Here is an 18,064-nt window from a genome sequence, read left to right as displayed (position 1 = left end):
CACCATTTCTTTATTCCTTTTAAAAACTTGAAAAGTTTAGATCACATGACCTTAGCATATGTTTGCTGTAATGTGCAGTAGCCAAACTGGAGAAATGTGAATAACAGAAAGGCGAACTGTCAAGCTGACAATATTCAGCCTCACAAGTTCAGTACTGATTGGTAATACTGAGTGAGAATATTTTGGTCACCATCATTACTGTTCCTCAATATTTCCAGTATTGACAGTGAGACAATACTCACCCTTAGTCAGTCATTATAGTGATGTATTGACAATAATACTGAACATATGAGGGCCCTGGAAGTAACTGGAAATACATAAAGGGTGGAGTACAATGCAAGTGCCATGTTCTTTCTCCTATGAATGCCTTCTGCTGGCCAATTTCAAACCAATCGCAGGATGGACCTGACCTGTGAACTACTGGTTGCCCACTGATGCACTATGTTATACATTTGCATGAAATCAAATCTGCCTTCCATTTGAACAACAAAATGGCCAACAGAGAACTACAAGTCTATCTAGACGGGAAATTACTAAATCACAACAAACACCCAAAGTACCTTGGGGTTACCCTAGATAGGACACTAACATTCAAAGAACACCTGACGAGAACTGCAGCGAAACTTAAAACACGCAACAACATATTGCAGAAGCTCTGTGGCACCACTTGGGGCTCCACAGCATCTACCTTAAGAACATCCGCACTTGGCTTGGTGTATCCAGTGGCAGAATACTGTGCCCCAGTGTGGCTCAACAGCAAACACACATACATGGTAGATAGCCAACTTAATGCAACAATGCGTATTATATCAGGCACAATCAGGCCAACTCCTACAGTGTGGCTGCCCGTTCTCAGTAACATAGCCCCTCCTAACCTGCGCCATGAACACGTTCTGGTTAGAGAATTTCAAAAAATCATGGCCAACCCTCAATTACAAATCCATGAAGATACTCACGACATCCGAGGAAACCGACTCTGATCTAGGCATCCTCCACTAAAGACCGCACAGGCTCTGCACCAAACCAACTTTAAAATAAATGACCGATGGAAAGAGGAATGGGAGAGCAGCACAGCAGTAAACTGCCACAGTATGCCATGCATCTTTACTAAACCAAAAGGATTTGATTGCCTTCGCAAAGTTTGGTCAACTCTTAATCGCATCAGAACCAACTGTGGGAGATGCGCCAACTCCTTACACAGATGGGGTAAACTTCCTTCAGCTGCTTGCGACTGTGGCACTGAGAGACAGACGGTCAAACACATCGTGCAGGAATGCCCACTAAGGGCATACGAGGGTGACCCACAGGATTTCCTAATGGCGACCCAAGAGGCAATCCACTATTTATTATCTAAGCTGGACGTCTGCTTCTGATTGCTCTTCTGTGAGTGTAAATTTACAATTGGCGGTGTCCTTATGTACAAACTGTTATTTATTGCTCTGTTTATACATATGTGATTTTTTTTTAAATAGTGTTGTTTCTGTAATTTTTACTGTGATGTTATGAGCCATATACTAAATAAATAAATTAAATCATTCAACACAAATATTCATTGTGGCGGACACTGTATGATGGTATTTGTGTTCCAAATGAAAACAAACAATATTCTAATTCTGTGTTCTATTAAGTATGTCCTTGTGCCACACAAAAGTCTGCTGTAGGCGAGTGGTTGCCTTTCGATTATTTTATGTCATATTCTAATGGTGATTCTTGAGTACACTTAGATAATAATGTAAATTTTACTTTTAAAACAGCAGTCTAGATATTTTTACCAGTTGAGGGTTTCCTCGGAGATGAATTCTTCCTCGGAGTGGATGACTCCGTCGCTTGGCTTGATGTGTTGCTAGGCTTTTGTTTTGACGTCTGCTGCTGGTGTTGATGTTGATGCTGATGATGCTGCTGCTGATGATGGTGATGTTGCTGACCATCCTAAAACAATCATTCCTACATTAGCAGTATTCAAAGACTCCAAATTTAGAATGGACAGGTGAATATACTGGACTTTTATGGGACTGTTGAGACTGTCAACTCAGGATAGAAAATTTAAGCAGTGGATGGTGATGATGTCTGCAGTAATGTGGAATGTTGTAATTCTCATGATCAGCTCATGGTTATGTTGATAGGCAGATATATGGCTGCTTGGCATGGGATGTTATGTGGGTAAAGAAGTATCAGGAGCTTTACGGGAATTGTACCGGACAGTTTATGAGAAAATGTGTTGTGAACCTTATGGGAACTAGACTTTTTTTTAAAATTTGGGTGTAATGGAACAAAAATAAAATGTCATGTGACAAGGGCCTCCCATCGGGTAGACTGTTCACCGGGTGCAAGTTTTTTGATTTGACGCCACTTCAGTGACTTGCACGTAGGGGGATGAAATGACGATGATTAGGACAACACAACACCCAGTCCCTGAGCAGAGAAAATCTCCGACCCAGCCGGGAATTGAACCCAGGCCATTAGGATTGACATGCTGTCATGCTGAACACAGCTACTGTGGATGGGCATAATGGAACTGTGGTTTTAGAAAATATGATTTGGCCCCAACATCCAAACAACTATGATGTCATAGGAGACAGAACATACGGGTAGTGAGGAAATTAAGAGCATTATATTCAAAGGAAGCACACCAGCATTCACTTTAAGTAATAGAGAGATAATACAGAAATTGTAAATTTGGGTAGTTGGCTATTCAGTCATCCTGAATGTGAGTGCAGTGCCTTAACCACTGACCTCTGTAGTTTTGTTTGATTTCCTTAGGGGACAGGAAGGGAATGGGCTACAGCTGGTAAGAAGGAGAAATTGGAGCATAATTTTCTGGATGAGGAAGTTGAAATAGGCTGGACTCGGTTGGGCCCAGTGGTGGTGTGTACAAAGCTGAAGGTGAGAAGGTGTACAAGGCTGAAGATGAGAAGGTATAGAAACTTGGCAATGGACAATGTATGGTCAAGAGTGGGGACTGAGGACATAGTGGCATTTGGCTGCTCAAGTGAGCAAGACAGTGTTAAATCAGGTACACAATGTCAGATGGATGTAAAACTGTAAGTTATTTAAAAAAGTCCATTGAGGAATGTATTAAATTCCTGAAGAGATTGATGTATAGCCTTACTTACCTTCAGGTGGTGCAGCCTCTAGGACTTCTGGCAAATTTTTCTTCAAAATTATTAATTGATTTTCTGTGAATAGCAAGTTGCTGAACTAGGTAAAATACACTATATGCAATTCTGTACCACAGGAGGTCTGACTAGACCACTAGCTATAATAGAATATTGTAAATTCTTAGATATTTAGACTGAAAGCATACTGAACTGGAAATTACATGTGACACATGAAGAGCTCTACAATACTCCCTATAACCAGATAACTTGTCAGAACATAACATTCACTGTTCTCAAGTTATTTCATTCCAAAGGTAGAGCCCTTTGTAAAACACATTGTAGAAGAAAATATATGTCAATAAGCATGTTGTGTGTTTTGGAAGCATAGCCGCACATATTTATAATTATTTTTTGAGTGGTGGTGGTGGCTACTGACCTGCTTGGAGGCGCCCTCTAGCAACGCGAGCAGCTTGCTCTCGTGTGCGATGGCACGTTTCTCTGCGTCACCGAATGTCGACATGGAGACCAGAGTGGGCAGTGGTTGGTGGGGTGGCACCATGGGTGACGGACGGTACTTCGCCCGAGGAATCATTACCGTCAGCGAACGGTCACGCTGCTCCGGGGGTGGTGGCGGCTGCAGCGGGGGTGGTACAGGTGTGGGCACCGGAGCGAAGCCGGCAGGGGGCGGGGGCACTACTGCCACCACCGTCGCCATCGGTGCCGGTGCCGGACGCACCTTCTTGCCGAACACCGCTGCTGGGGTCTGCAAGAAATGTGAATACACTTCATGAGAGAGACTGTGCAGGTAGTAAACTGATGTTGAACACTTTGGTTAAGAAGAGAGGGATTACAGTTGCAACATCAATGAGTACCGAGGTAGATTAGAAGTACTGAATGATGAGGACAGTCTAAATGCATTTGTAGAGAGAGAAGTGAAGATGATAAACTAGGACGAGGGAGAATAAGATGAACGGAGACAAAACTGAAGATAATAATTGACAACGGGTAAAAAAAAAAAAAAAAAAAAAAAAAAGAAGGCTGGAAGATCTCCAAAGGGGCAAAACTGATTGGCAAAGGCATAGATTAGACAATTTATAGGGATGTGATTCTTGAGTTTCTCCCGGCGTATTTGATAATCAAAATATCCACGGGTATGCTGCCGGTCTATAGTGTCCAACGGGCACAATATTTCGGCGATCATACATGTCGCCATCATCAGGTGAACTGACGGACTGAGCTCAGTCCGTCAGTTCACCTGATGATGGCGACATGTATGATCGCCGAAATATTGTGCCCGTTGGACACTATAGACCGGCAGCATACCCGTGGATATTTTGATAATTTATAGGGATGATGATAATGAAACAGAGGTGCAAGAGGAAGAGCAAATGTGTGGAAGGTAAGAATGAAAGTAAGGGAAGAAAGAAAGGAGGGATATGAAGGAAGAGAACACAGAAACAAGGGTGGAATCTAGGAAAATTGGGGTAGGGAAAAAAGGAGCAAGGAAGGAAGGCAAGAGAAAAGAGAGAGAATGAATGAAAGGAAGGAAAGCATGCAGAGGAACTGAAGAGAGAAATAAAAGAAGATGGAAAAGGGAGAAAGAGAAGAAATAAATAAATGAAGGAAGCTAGGATAAGGCAAGGGTAGTAAGAAGGAAGTGAGGAAAAGGGAGGAAGGGACCAAAGGAAGGAGGCAACTAGGAAAGAAAGAAATAGACAGAAAGCAAAGAATGGAAAGGAAAGGGTGGAAGAAATATAAGTATGGGAAAAAGAAGGAAATAACAAAGTCCAAGAAGAGAGTTAAGAGGCAGTGAAAAAGTGTACAAGTCAACAGATTGAAATAGTATTCAAAGACCAAAAACAAGACTGGGGAAATGTTAGCTAGAATGCTATAGGTGGAAACACGGATAAATTCAGTGGAGAGTAGAACATTTTTGTGAAGTGAGTACTGGAGAAATCCAAAAGTAATGACTGTAGTGCAAGACAGAATAGGTCATAAGGTGTATTATTTAAAAGCAACTGCAATCAGTGAATAAGAAAAGATGAAAAGACTCGAGAGGCAAAGAAGAAATTTGCCGGCCGAAGTGGCCGTGCGGTTAAAGGCGCTGCAGTCTGGAACCGCAAGACCGCTACGGTCGCAGGTTCGAATCCTGCCTAGGGCATGGATGTTTGTGATGTCCTTAGGTTAGTTAGGTTTAACTAGTTCTAAGTTCTAGGGGACTAATGACCTCAGCAGTTGAGTCCCATAGTGCTCAGAGCCATTTGAACCAAAGAAGAAATTTGTTGACCATACCAACCAGGTAGCCAGACTCATAGTGAGAGACTCCAAAGAGCCCCACTATGTCAGGTGAAAATTCTTTCGTAGATGTGATGACAAAGAAGAAAGTGGAAACAGAATTGGACACGAAAAGAAAAAATGTTGGGGAATACAGGAGACAGTTGGGGGTCGGAGTGCTCGTATGGTGAGAGTCGAGAGGAGAGGCTGTTGTTTGTCTACAACCAGTATACACACCTGGCTCCTGGGCAGCGTCTGGTCCCCACTGGCCTCGCTGGCCGAGTCGTGGATCATGGCGCGACGCTCCAGAGGTCCCTCGCGGCGGGCCCGACCGCAGCCGCGTCCGCCCCCACTGCTCCCACGTGCGCAGGTCATCAGGACGCACACCAGCAGCAGTGCCACCAGCACGCAGCCGATTGTCACCAGTGCGATGAGCAGCGCTGCGACACAGATGCAAACTGCCCTCAGCGACACACCCGCACTTCGTTCGATGACAAATAACTGTGCTAGCGCTACTACAGGAACAGAGTTCCAGCCACCACACCAAATGAACCGGCTCGACACGCCACGTGACTGTGACATCACCCGTCTTAGTGACCGGTCAGAGTGACAGTTGTAGACAAGGAGCCTACCTGACTTTGTGGTCACCACTGTCAAATGAACAGTTCAAAATTTGTTCGTGGCATTTGACGGTTGTTACACACGAGGTTATTTTGAGTGATTGAAATGATTTCATAAATTCATTGTAGCTACATTAGTTGACGTATTGTTATAAAGCTCAACCCACATATAGAAAATCTCAAAAAGTTTTGTACTCTAGCAACCGCACTTTAGATTTCCGCCACAAAAATAGAGCAGTGAGTAGTTAGGCAAGATGGTTACACACTCCAAGAAAGCATATGTTGTGATCGAAATGCATTCATGTCGGTCTACTGTTAACAGGGCGATAACAGTTTAGAACAAAGGTCGACAAAGGCCCACCGACAGCCAACTCTATTCGGTGGTGGTATACGCAGTTTAAAGCTTCAGGATGTGTCTGCAAGGGGAAATTAGTGAGTCAGCCTGGAGTGAGTGAAGAAACGGTTGACCATTGCAGGACATGTGTATCTGGACGTGCTGGAAAATTAGCTCGTGCAACAATTGGAGACTGATAGTGTGGACTTCATCTACGAACAAAATGGTGCTCCACCCCAGTGCCATCACGACGTTCGTGAATTCTTGTACAGAAAATTGAGAAATTGATGGATCAGATTTGGTAGGACTAATGAGCAGTAATTTGTGTCACGACCTCCACGCTCTCCCAACCTAACCGTATATGATTTTCTTGTGTGGAGTTATGTGAAAGATTCTGTGTTCAAGCCTCCTCTACCAACAGAATTGTGAGTTCACAGTTGGAAAGAACTCTGTTATCAACTTGATATCTGCAAGATCAGTAGGGAGGCACATGTGGAGCACTTGTAATATGTATATAAACTTTTAGAGTTTTTCTATGTGTGTGCAAAGGCCTGTGACAATGTGTCACATAATATACCTACAGCAGAACTGTGAAATCACTTGAATTATTTATAATAACCTTGTACTTATGAGGATGACAAGGCCACATCCATTGGTGCACCTGAGAATGGGCACTGGCCAGCAGTGCTTAATAAGGTAATCATTTAACTAATAGCCTTGTAGGAATGATTCCGTTCCTTGACTTTCAAGAAAGGTGGTCATGTGACGCGAACACTGACTGAGAAAAAAGTAAGAAAGAGAATGTCACGATCATTCAATAACAGCTGTATGCCCTCGGAGAAAAAACAACAGACATATCTTCCCAATCGCTTTCAGCTGTTCGCAGTACCAGCACGGCAAGGCCGTGTTGACTACTGTTACAAAGCCACATCAGTCAATTATGCAGGCTGTTGCCCCTGTATCAACTGAAAAGGCTGCTGTCCCTTTTCAGGAACCACAGATTAGTCTGGTCTCTCCACAAATACCGCTCCACTGTTGTGTCTACGGTACGACTATCTGTAGGATCGAGTCACCACACCTTGACAAGGCCTGTGCTCTGTGACATTTTTGCATCATCCAGAAATCATTACATTTAGTTAAAATGAAAAATAAAATTTTATGTGGACATTGTTGCATTAATAATAGATGAAAAATAAAGTTGCGTTTACAATTTAATCAAATTTTTGTGTAACTGAAACTTTATGTAACTATTTTGTTTTTCCCCCTCTATGTTAATTTAAGTTTCACTTGTGCATATACAATTGTAAATTCAACTTTATTTTTCATCTGTTGTTAAATGTTGTAATATCCACTTATGTAAAGATTTCTGTGTAATATAACAAAAGTAATACTTTTCTTTGTAATCATTCTGCTTCTCATTCCTGTATGTATCACCTGCATAAGTAGTATCTGTGTAAGTCTTACGTCACTTTATCTACATTTGTAACATTCAGTTGTCATCTCACAAAGGCATAAGACACCAAAAGCAAAAGTGACCAAACAAATATTTTGCAGAACATCAGGAATGTGTGTTCTATTTAAAATAGTATTTTTTCATTCATGGTTCCTGCAAACAGGTCACTCATTTACTTAAGCAAAAATATCTCTGTTGCTTTGTCATTGATGGAAAAAAAAAAGAAAAAAAAATGTTATTCATCACTCTGTCTTATTGTGCAGACCCAACTCTGGAGTGTGCTCACATTCTTACATGAGTTTGCCAAAAATAAATGTAAGTACACAGAGAAGACAGATGTAACAAAATAAAACTTCATTCAGCTAACTGAATGATAGGCCTCTCATCTGGTGCCTAATGTAAACACAGCAGTCACCCGGGATTCCAACCCCAGCTGATGCTGGAATTTTCAGAGTATCCAGCCCTAGCCTCTACCTTTGCTTCTGCCCTGGCATGTGGAGCATGCCAAACACTCCCATGGGGTCTGTGCTGCAGATCCCACAAGGAGCCTACTCTCTCACAACACAATATTACATCTCTAGGATTACAGAAATGAAACAAAACTTTCTAAAAAGGTGGTTTTTAGTGTTCTGAATCTAAATTGATAAAAAATATCATTTATAGCATTTTTACAGTTAATGCTAATATAAAAAAAGAAATGAATTTCTCAGCGATTTTACTATCCAGCTTATATATTTCATATACTCATTTGGTCTGATTACTAAATTCCATAAATACTACGACAAGCTCTTGAGATGTTGTGGATCCAGAAAAAACTATATGACCACCTCTGCATTTTTTAAGTTGGGTGTTGCAAAACTATTTGTGAAAGCCTTACCCAAAGATGGAGAATGTTTCAAGTACCTCTGCTAGAATTTGCTAATCTACAGGGTGTACATAAAGTCCAGGAACACTTTCAATTATCTATTGCACAGTAACCAAACAGTGTACAGATATCATACGTATGTCACTTTGAAGAGAAACCCTGAAAGTTTTTTTTCATGTATACCGCCACAGCGTAGTTTGGTAATTTGCCGATAGTCAGGGCTAGTTGCAAACATGGCCATCCTTCTTCGCCGAGAGCACTGTCACTGGATATTCCTACTTGGGCATGTTGCAGCAATGGCTGATGCCTCAAATGCGATCAGACTCTCTGTTCATCTTTCAGCAGGATGGGGCTCCACCCCATTTTCATTGTGAAGTTCATGGGTACCTCAACACGGAGCTCCCACATCGATGGATTGGCTGCGCTACAGAAGGGGACAGCTGTTTCATGAGAGGCCTCCCCAATCACCAGATCTCACTCCGTGTGACTTTTTTTCTGTGGGGACACATTAAGAGCTGATGTATGTACCACCTCTACCACTTGATGTAGCAGAGCTCCGGGACAGAATACGGGAAGCAACTGCCACAGTCGACAATGTCATGCTGGGACGGGTATGGCAAGAATTCGATTACCGTATTGACATCCGCTGGGTCACTCATGGTTCGCATATCAAATGTTTGTAAAAAAAACTTTCAGAGTTTCTCTTCAAATTGTGATATGTATGATATCTGTACAATGTTTAGTTCTTGTGCAATAAATAACTGAAAGTGTTCCCAGACTATGTACACCCTGTATAATAAGTGAAACTGACAACTTAGAAATAGGAATGATGGAAGTCTATATTGCTATTTACCATTCTCTTTGCTGTTTAAAATTTTGGAACCCACAATAAAGTGCAGTTATTTTGATACTGTATTATGTACAAATAATCCCTTCCACTCCCCCCACCTCCCAACTGTGCAGATGAAACTGAACTAACACTTGTATATCTGGAATGAGAAGAAACTTCTGCTTTTAAATTCAGTAGTATACTTCCACTTAAAAGTGTGTATAAATTATTTTATTTCTATTAATTTACCTGAAAGCAATGTTAAATGTAACATTCTATATGCAATACGGCCACTAGGGAAATGGTTTGCATTAAATCTCGTGATAATAGAATTACTTGTCACATGTAAAGTACACAAAAATTTGGTAATTGACAAACGGAGCAATGATGGCGCAGTTTGTTTTGTAATAATTGTATAAATTAAGTTACTCAATTTTTTGCAGCCATACTGTTGTTCAACACACTGTTAGTAGTGATCTTTACTAGTCCCTCTCTAGTCAGTCAGCCATCTACAGTATAGGAAATTAAGTTGTGAGGGTGTGATTCAGACCTGGATAACTCAGCTGGTTGAGACTGAGTCAATGAGTAATGGAGGTTCCATGTTACTGGTCCCCCACACAGTTTTAATGTGCCAGGAAATTTCAAAGGCTTTCTTTACTGGTAACACTGTAATGCTATCAAAGATGGTGACAGACTTGGAAGATTAGCAGCTGAAGGGAATCAATAAGCCTTGAAGCAGTGTAAGTCAACAATTGGGCAGCCATCTTTGCACTAACACAGCTTCCTCTCCTGTGATGCAACAACTGGCCATTTGTCAAAAAATAAGGAACAAGGATAACTCTTGCAAATTGCCAAATTGATAGTACAACTTTAAGCTCTTTTATTTCACTTTTGAGGTATTCACTTCACCCTTATAGGTACTGGTAGTTACGGAGGGAGTTAGTCAGCAGAGCTCGAGACCTCAAGGTGCAAGTGGCGTGGCATACTTACCCTTGAGGTTGATGTGGCAAGTGTCCCCAGCGTACCACTGGAAGCATTCGCACTGCACCTGGTCGTCCCCACGTGCGTGGCACGTGCCGTGGAAGTGACACCGCTCACAACCGATCAGCTCAGCTGTAACACAAGCCAAACACCTCAGCTCACTGTAACAAGCATTTAATGTTGTTATTGTTGTTGACTCTATAGTAAGCCTCTATATCTCTGCATAGCTACTGCAACTGACAGCCACTTGGAACTCCTTGCTTTATTAATCCCCTGGTTCCCCAATAAAATTTTTGACCCATACATTTTTCTCCATTACCTAATTGATGATTCCTTGATGCTTCAGGATGTGGCTTACCAACAAATCCCTTTGTTCAGTTAAGTTGTGCCGTAAATTTCTCTTTCCCAACTCAGGTCAGTACCACCTCATTAATTATTCACTTTACCCCTCTTATCTTCAGCATTATTCTGTAGCACCACATTTCCAAAGCTTCTATCTCTCTTCTTGTCTGAACTGCTTATTGTCCACATTTCACTTCTGTACAAAGCTACACTCCAGACAAATACCTTTAGAAAAGATTTCCTAACACTTAAATTGATATTAGATGTTAACAAATTCCTCTTATCAAGAATTTTTGTTTGTTTGCCATTGTCAGTGTATATTTTATATCCTCTGTACTTTGATCGTAATCAGTTACTTTACTGCCCAAAGAGCAAAACCCAGCTACTAATATGTGTCTCATTTCCAAATCTAATTCTCCCAGCATTACCTGATTTTATTCAACTTCATTCCATTAGTCTTGTTTTACTTCTGTTGATTTTCATTTTATAGTCTCTTTTCTGACCATTATCCATTACTGTTCAACTGCTCATTCAAGTACTTTGGCATCTGTGACAGAATTAAACTGTTGTTGTCCAACCTCACAGTTTTTATTTGTTTTGAATTCTTCTGTAAATGCAATACAATGTGGCACTGTTGAAGAAAACGTTAGGAGTGTATCCATGCAATCGTTACTTAGTGTATGGCAGACTCGGATACAGAATTCAATTCTGTCAAGAGGACAGAGCACAGTTTCTCAGAGAATTCCTGCACCTCCCCCCCCACCACCACCACCCCACCCTCCTTCCCCCCCTCCCACCCCACAAAATTTAATTTGCCTTCTCCCACACATTTAACATACCACAGATTTTAATAATAAACTGCCCCTTCTCCACTCGCCTATCCATCTCCCCTTTCATCTGCAACCACTTTATGGGCTGCTGTGAGTGGAGATGGTGGGAATGGAGGGATGGGGAGAGATGTAAGGAAAAATAGCCCTGCCTCTTTCTTACAGTGCAAGCACCACACTGTAATCAACTCTGCATTCATTATGCCTAATGCTGTGCTCTGTTGTATTGTATTATTTAATTTTTAAGTCACATTCTATACTGGCCTGAGGTCATACAAGTTCCAACAACTCCTTCACTCCCAGGAAAATACCAAGTTCATTGTGCATCCAGTATAGATTTAAACTCTTACTGACCTGAACAGAGCCTGCCCGGGAACAGCGGGTTCTCGGAGAGGTCGGCAAAGCCCTCACGGCAGCTGCACGTGTACGTGCCCCGCAGGTTGAAGCAGTGTGCATTCTCCGAGCAGTCGTGGTACTGCCGGCTCGTGCACTCGTCGAAATCTGAAAACATCCACTTGGGTCATTTGATGTACAGCACCAGAACAGCCTACACACAAGATAGAACTCTTCCTTGCTATGACTATAATCTAATAATAGTCTTAGATTTCATATAGGAGTAGACGATATACAATGATTAGTGATTTACTTGATACATTCTATCTTATTGTACATTTGTGATTGTGTTTATTCCTTTCACATTTATTAATCATTAACTAACACTGTTCGGAATAACAGAATGCCCTCTAAATAATGAAGGTGGATGTATTTCATTTGCAAGATTATACAACTGGATAATTTGTGTATACACATCTGCATTCTGTTGACACTGTAATTTCAAATCCAGATAGATAATAATTTACTCCTGTAATACAGTTTTTCTGTGAAAGATACAAAAATTACCAAATAGAAAGTTCCAGAAAGACACTGCATAAAACTGAAATCAATTATTAAAAGTGTTTGTACATTAGTAGTTAAAAACTTTTAACATAATTTACAAGATTCATATCAAATGAAGTACCTTTAGCACTGAAACCTCTGTAAGCATTAGTAATCAGAACAACTAAGGACCTTGGCAGGAACTTGCATATTTCAAAGGCAACTGTTCAAAATTTTATGAAATTCTGTGCAAAAAAGAAACTGTGTAAGAAAATCAACAGTGTTAAACATTTACTTCATTACTATAAAACTTACTGTTACACTTAAGTTTTTGTGAACATATAATTTTTCATTATAACTTTTCAAAAGTATTAATACAAATAATGAACTGATCATGACTGACTGTTACTTTCCCAATACAAGGACAGAATGCCAAGTACTTAGCTGGCATGTCAGTTGTTAAAGTATAAAGTATAGGGTACACAAGTTGTTGTAATGTTTCAAACAAAGGAATGTACAAATTATTTAACCAGTCTGTGGAAAGTGAATGAATATTTCTTTGAAGACTGGGACAATAAAAGATAACATTGACTAAAAGGCAGTGTTTCATTCTGTGGTTTGAAAATATGACATGGACCTCTCACTAAAAATAGACATTAAGCCAATTTCAACAATTATGTATGCTTTAAAATTAAACATTTATCTCTTGTCATAGCATAATATCATTACTTCAGTTACCCTGCAGCACTGTTGCAGTTAAGTATGTGACTGTAGGCAGGAGGAGCTATATTTGATCAGTTAGAAGAGAAACAAAAAGTGGTATATCCACCACAATAGAGGAATACTTAAATGTGAAGGATGTAAACTGCAACTTGTAAATATATCTTTTGAAGTATCAACCACATAAAATGTAGTGTAAGCTCATAATTTAACATAGCACAGGAGGGCATATTTATTTGTATCAAGAATATAGTCAGTAACTGGTATCGTTCAAAAAGCAGGAATATAAGCGTGGCAACTAGCTGTGTGCTCCAGGAACAGTTCTGACCCAACTTCATTCTGACTGCTATTCAGGCTCTTTTGCCGACCGTTGTCACAGTCTGACACATGTTTGGTTTAATGCTTTAATTTCTCTCTGTAGTATGTTTAATATGATACTCATAAGAAAGTTGCTTTGCTTTTAAATAGTTCTTAAGCACCTCTTAAGTTGCACAAGGATATGAAACTATGTAATGAAAAGTGTTACTAAAAATTGCAAATGTTATTGTATCACTGTGTTTCTATTCTTAATCAACTTTTGAGTCCTTAATATCTAACTGATAAATACTAGAAGTCCTCTTGCTGTGACACCTTCTAAAATCAGTCTACATATTATAAAGGAAAAGGTATGTATTTTATGTATGTACGTATAGATGTATTAAACCGGGGACCTAGAAATGATGGACAGGCTTCGTCCCACCCAGCCCTCAGTGGTTCACAACCCCACAGTAGGTCACAGCAGTCCACCACCCACCCCACCGCCACTCTGAACCCAGGGTTATTGTGTGGTTCGGACCCCAGTAGACCCCCCAGGAACATCTAATACCAGACGAGTGTAACCCCAAATGTTTGCACGGTAGAATAATTATAGTGTATGCATACATGGAAACGGTGTTTGCGCAGCAATTGCCGACACAGTAAGGGAAAAGGTTGTGTTACAATATTAACAACATAAAATGCCAAACTCTCCATACAATAGAGTACTTTGCTCGGAAATAAAACTTACCTTCTGCCTCAATGTGCTGTATGCGCTCCTTGTCAGCATAGACGTCGGTGCCTCCCAGGCTGTAGTTGGTGGCCCTTAGCGACTTGCGGAACACCTCCTTCAGTCGCTCCTCGTCAGTATTGTCTGACAGCTGCAACACAATGAACACCACTAGTATCCCACTTCACATATGTGAGTGACATACATTCTGTTACACTGGTACCTGCAGAGCAATCACTTATCTCTGGAGTCCTAACATTTTTTTACCCCAGTGGTCATGTAAAAATAGGCTGTATGACCATCCCTGAAAATCACTGTGCGTACCTGGAGGAAACTAACACTTAAGCATGCCCCAGTTTTAATTATATTGTGTCTGTGGGTCATACAGAGCATCATATACAGTAGGTTCAATATATTCCGTGACTACCTCAAAATAAAATACAAAATAATTTACTTTTCCACACCTTGGCTGCATTGATTGTATAGGCTCTGGAATACCTTGGCACAGCTGTTCAGAATCATCCTCACATGCCGATTAATGTGTTCAGCATCCACAGTATGCTTCCACTTCAGAGTATATGAGTCCAGGGAAGAGCATGAACTCCACTGGGACCAAGCGAGGTATTCGAGGACTCTTACCCCTTGTTTTTGGCCAAATGCTAATGCAGAAGTACGCTATTGTGCGCTGGAAAACGAAGTCACAGAACGAATCCACCCCATTGCAAGATTCGTGCACTTGAAACACATTGGCAAATAAATAAATTAATTAATTTTCCTACCCTTGTGCAATAGTTGACAGAAGAGACAACTTTTCACAAGTGTAGTGTTATCAGCATGCAGCTTCAGCTGACTGCCTTTAGTGACCTCTAGCAGCACTCCTGAGATCAGTTATATAGCATACAAGGGATGCTGGTGAGTTTATGTTAGTTAAATATGTGGCCAATAGTAACTGGAAATGGAAACTGCCACAGGTGTACAAGCACAATACTGCCACAAGCCAGTACCCAGTATCATACTGTGGATACACATGACATGTTTCAAGTAAAATTTTTTCCTCTACAACTTACAAATTAATAAGAGAAAGGAATATTTATTTAGAGGTAAATGTATGAAACATTACTATTTGTGTGAAGTTATGAACACAGTTTATTTAGTTATTTACCAGGGAGCTACAGCAATGAGTTACAGTTTTTTAAATGCAAGATTTTCTTCCATAGTGCACAACACAGTGTGCCTTCCAAAAACCTGCAGATGACATGTAAAGTTGCTGAGATTCACAGAGTGACAAGTTCCTCAGTGTGCTGTTTGAAGTCATTTGGGATTGTTCACTCCCTGGCACCTGCACGGGTCTTTAGATCACCTGCAAAAAGAAATCTGCTGTTATAGGTTTCATGTGGACTATCCCTGAGGACCACAGTATCCACACCATCTTTCAGGAAACCTGTTGCTCCGTTCTAGCACATCATCGCACACAGAATGTACGTCTGAACACCTCACTTAAATAACCATTCCTCCATCTGAACATCCATCTCAATACAACCAATCGTGTGCAGTATGTTCCATCCACCCCTAAAACTTTGAATATTGTTAGCTCAGTAGCTAAAATTGACAGATGTTTGATTTAAATTGATTTGTACACGGCTACAGGCTAGGAAATAATAATGCTCTAGTTTAAAAAATATCACTCATAGCTTTAAATATCTGGAAAATAACTAAATAAACAATGGTCATAACCCCACAAAAGAAGTAATCTTTCTTATGTTTATCTATCTAATTAAATATTCCTTTCACATTTTATTCTGTAAGTCACAGAGGAAAAAAGACTTATTTGGAACTCCTTGTATATCTTCAGCATGAACCGTCTAAATACTGACTGATTGGTTGCTTTATTAATATGTGAAACAATTGATCTTGTATGAATTTTCTCGTGTAAAACAATGAATTTTTATGGCTTAAAATTAATTTCTTACACAGTAATGATTTTTTAAAAATCTAATTACATTTATTTTCTATAGTCTTAGCTACTTATTACTTCTATAAAGACACACCATAAACTTTACTTCATATAATGGATAATGTTTTAATTTAGGTACTCCATTACCACATAAAAACTTTTATTTTCTAAATAATCTTTCAGTTTTGTTGGGAAAGAGTAGATAGTCTCTGTGTCTTTTATATGCTGTGGTAATTTGTTATGTAATATGATGGCATAGTATAATAAACTCTGCTGAGTTCTAACTTTATTGTTTTTATCCAGATGCGAATTGTATCAATTTCTGGTTTTATAATCATGTACAAAACAATTTTCAGCATAGTGGTCAGTATTCTTTTAACATACAGATGAGCCTGAAAAGGCTCAAAAACTAGTTTATGAAAAATACATGTATTTCAAAAAGTTACTAGAAACAGATATCAGTACCTGCATTAAATTAATATAGAGTCACACATCCTACAATATCCATAATGGACAATATTAATTCATCACATCTTTGGAGGCGTAAATTTTAATTTTTGTCTGCTGTAAGACTGGATGGTGGCTGTAGTGTAGGTGACATGTACTAACTGATCAGGTGGACGGAACATAGCTCACCCTGACTTGGAAGGTGACGATGATGCCAGCGCCTGCACTCTCGTCGGGTGGCAGGAAGGCTTCCACGGAGACACCGTGGAAGACGTCACGCAGGTCGGACTGCATGACCAGCCGGTCGAGACCCTCAGCGGCGGCACGAGATGTTTCGGCAAAGGTGTCGCTGCCCGTGTCTCCCAGGCCGGGCGAGAAGGTGAGCGGACGGTCACCGCGCCGGGCCAGCACCAGCCGCAGCGTGTAAGTATATGTTGCTGCAGGAAGGGAGGCCACTCTTTGGTATCACATCACACACCATGTATTGCAACTAGTCTTTCAGCCCCCCCCCCCTCTTCCACCCACTCTCTCTCTCTCTCTCTCTCTCTCTCTCTCTCTCTCTCTCCCCCCCCCCTCCCTCTCTCCAACCTACACTCCCCCCACCCCTCCTCCCGCAGACGCGCGCGCGCCCCCCCCCCCCCCCACACACACACACACACACACAGAGAGAGAGAGAGAGAGAGAGAGAGAGAGAGAGAGAGAGAGAGAGAGAGAGAGAGAGAGAGAGGGAGGGAGGGAGGGAGGGGGGGGAGGGGGCAGTGAAAGAAAAGAATGAGAGATGCACAAACAGACAAAGATCATGCTACAATCCTTTTCTGAGTGTGGGTATCTATCATATATTTAGTGAAACAACTTGCCCAAGTGACATAAGGCAGTATTGGCTTAGCCTAAAAGCACATCATCATTTATACACCACTCACTAATAAAATGTATGATCATTCAAGCAAACTCCAGGCATTTCTGTGGGTAATTCTGTTGCTAGCACTCTACAGTGTTAATATCCAAACGCACTCCCTACTTTATAGAGCAGTGCATGATGGCTATGAACCAGACTGCTGGATGTGCTCAGTTACTGAAATGGAGTACTTGGCCTCAACATTTTCCATAACTGGTTTCAGTGCATTACTTTGCTCGTTATGCTCACATCACTCCCTGGAGTCATGTTAGATAGTGGCTGCTGTTTGTAGTAGTGTTGGACAATCTAAGAATTATTAACTGAAAAATCGATTCAAACAAATCCTCGAGAGCTGATGTCGAGTATTTGAGTACCAAATCTCAGAATGAGACATCCCGTTTTACGTAGTGATTCAGCTCTTGTCAGCAGCATGTGAGGCCAGAACAAGAACACTGTAATATTGTTGGCTAAATGGTACCTACATAGAAACTTGTCGAATCTGAAGCATGATGTAGGTGTTTTGGA

At 40.8% G+C, this 18,064-nt stretch overlaps 1 protein-coding gene across 1 annotated transcript in view; it reads right to left on the bottom strand.

The window, feature by feature from the left end:
- LOC126214938 (uncharacterized) overlaps positions 1 to 18,064 on the bottom strand; it is a 204,651-nt gene that overhangs the window by 23,154 nt on the left and 163,433 nt on the right. The window contains exons 31-37 of the mRNA XM_049941576.1: positions 16,834 to 17,081; positions 14,265 to 14,394; positions 11,978 to 12,124; positions 10,464 to 10,586; positions 5,610 to 5,812; positions 3,535 to 3,861; positions 1,773 to 1,929 (exon numbers count right to left, since the gene is read on the bottom strand). Coding sequence (XP_049797533.1) covers positions 1,773 to 1,929; positions 3,535 to 3,861; positions 5,610 to 5,812; positions 10,464 to 10,586; positions 11,978 to 12,124; positions 14,265 to 14,394; positions 16,834 to 17,081 — 1,335 coding nt within the window. The remainder of the gene's footprint in view (positions 1 to 1,772; positions 1,930 to 3,534; positions 3,862 to 5,609; positions 5,813 to 10,463; positions 10,587 to 11,977; positions 12,125 to 14,264; positions 14,395 to 16,833; positions 17,082 to 18,064) is intronic.

Source organism: Schistocerca nitens, chromosome 12, assembly GCF_023898315.1.
Source record: "Schistocerca nitens isolate TAMUIC-IGC-003100 chromosome 12, iqSchNite1.1, whole genome shotgun sequence".
NCBI lineage: Eukaryota > Metazoa > Arthropoda > Insecta > Orthoptera > Acrididae > Schistocerca > Schistocerca nitens.
Note: the sequence above shows the minus strand (reverse complement) of the source record. Positions and strands in the feature narration are given on the sequence as shown.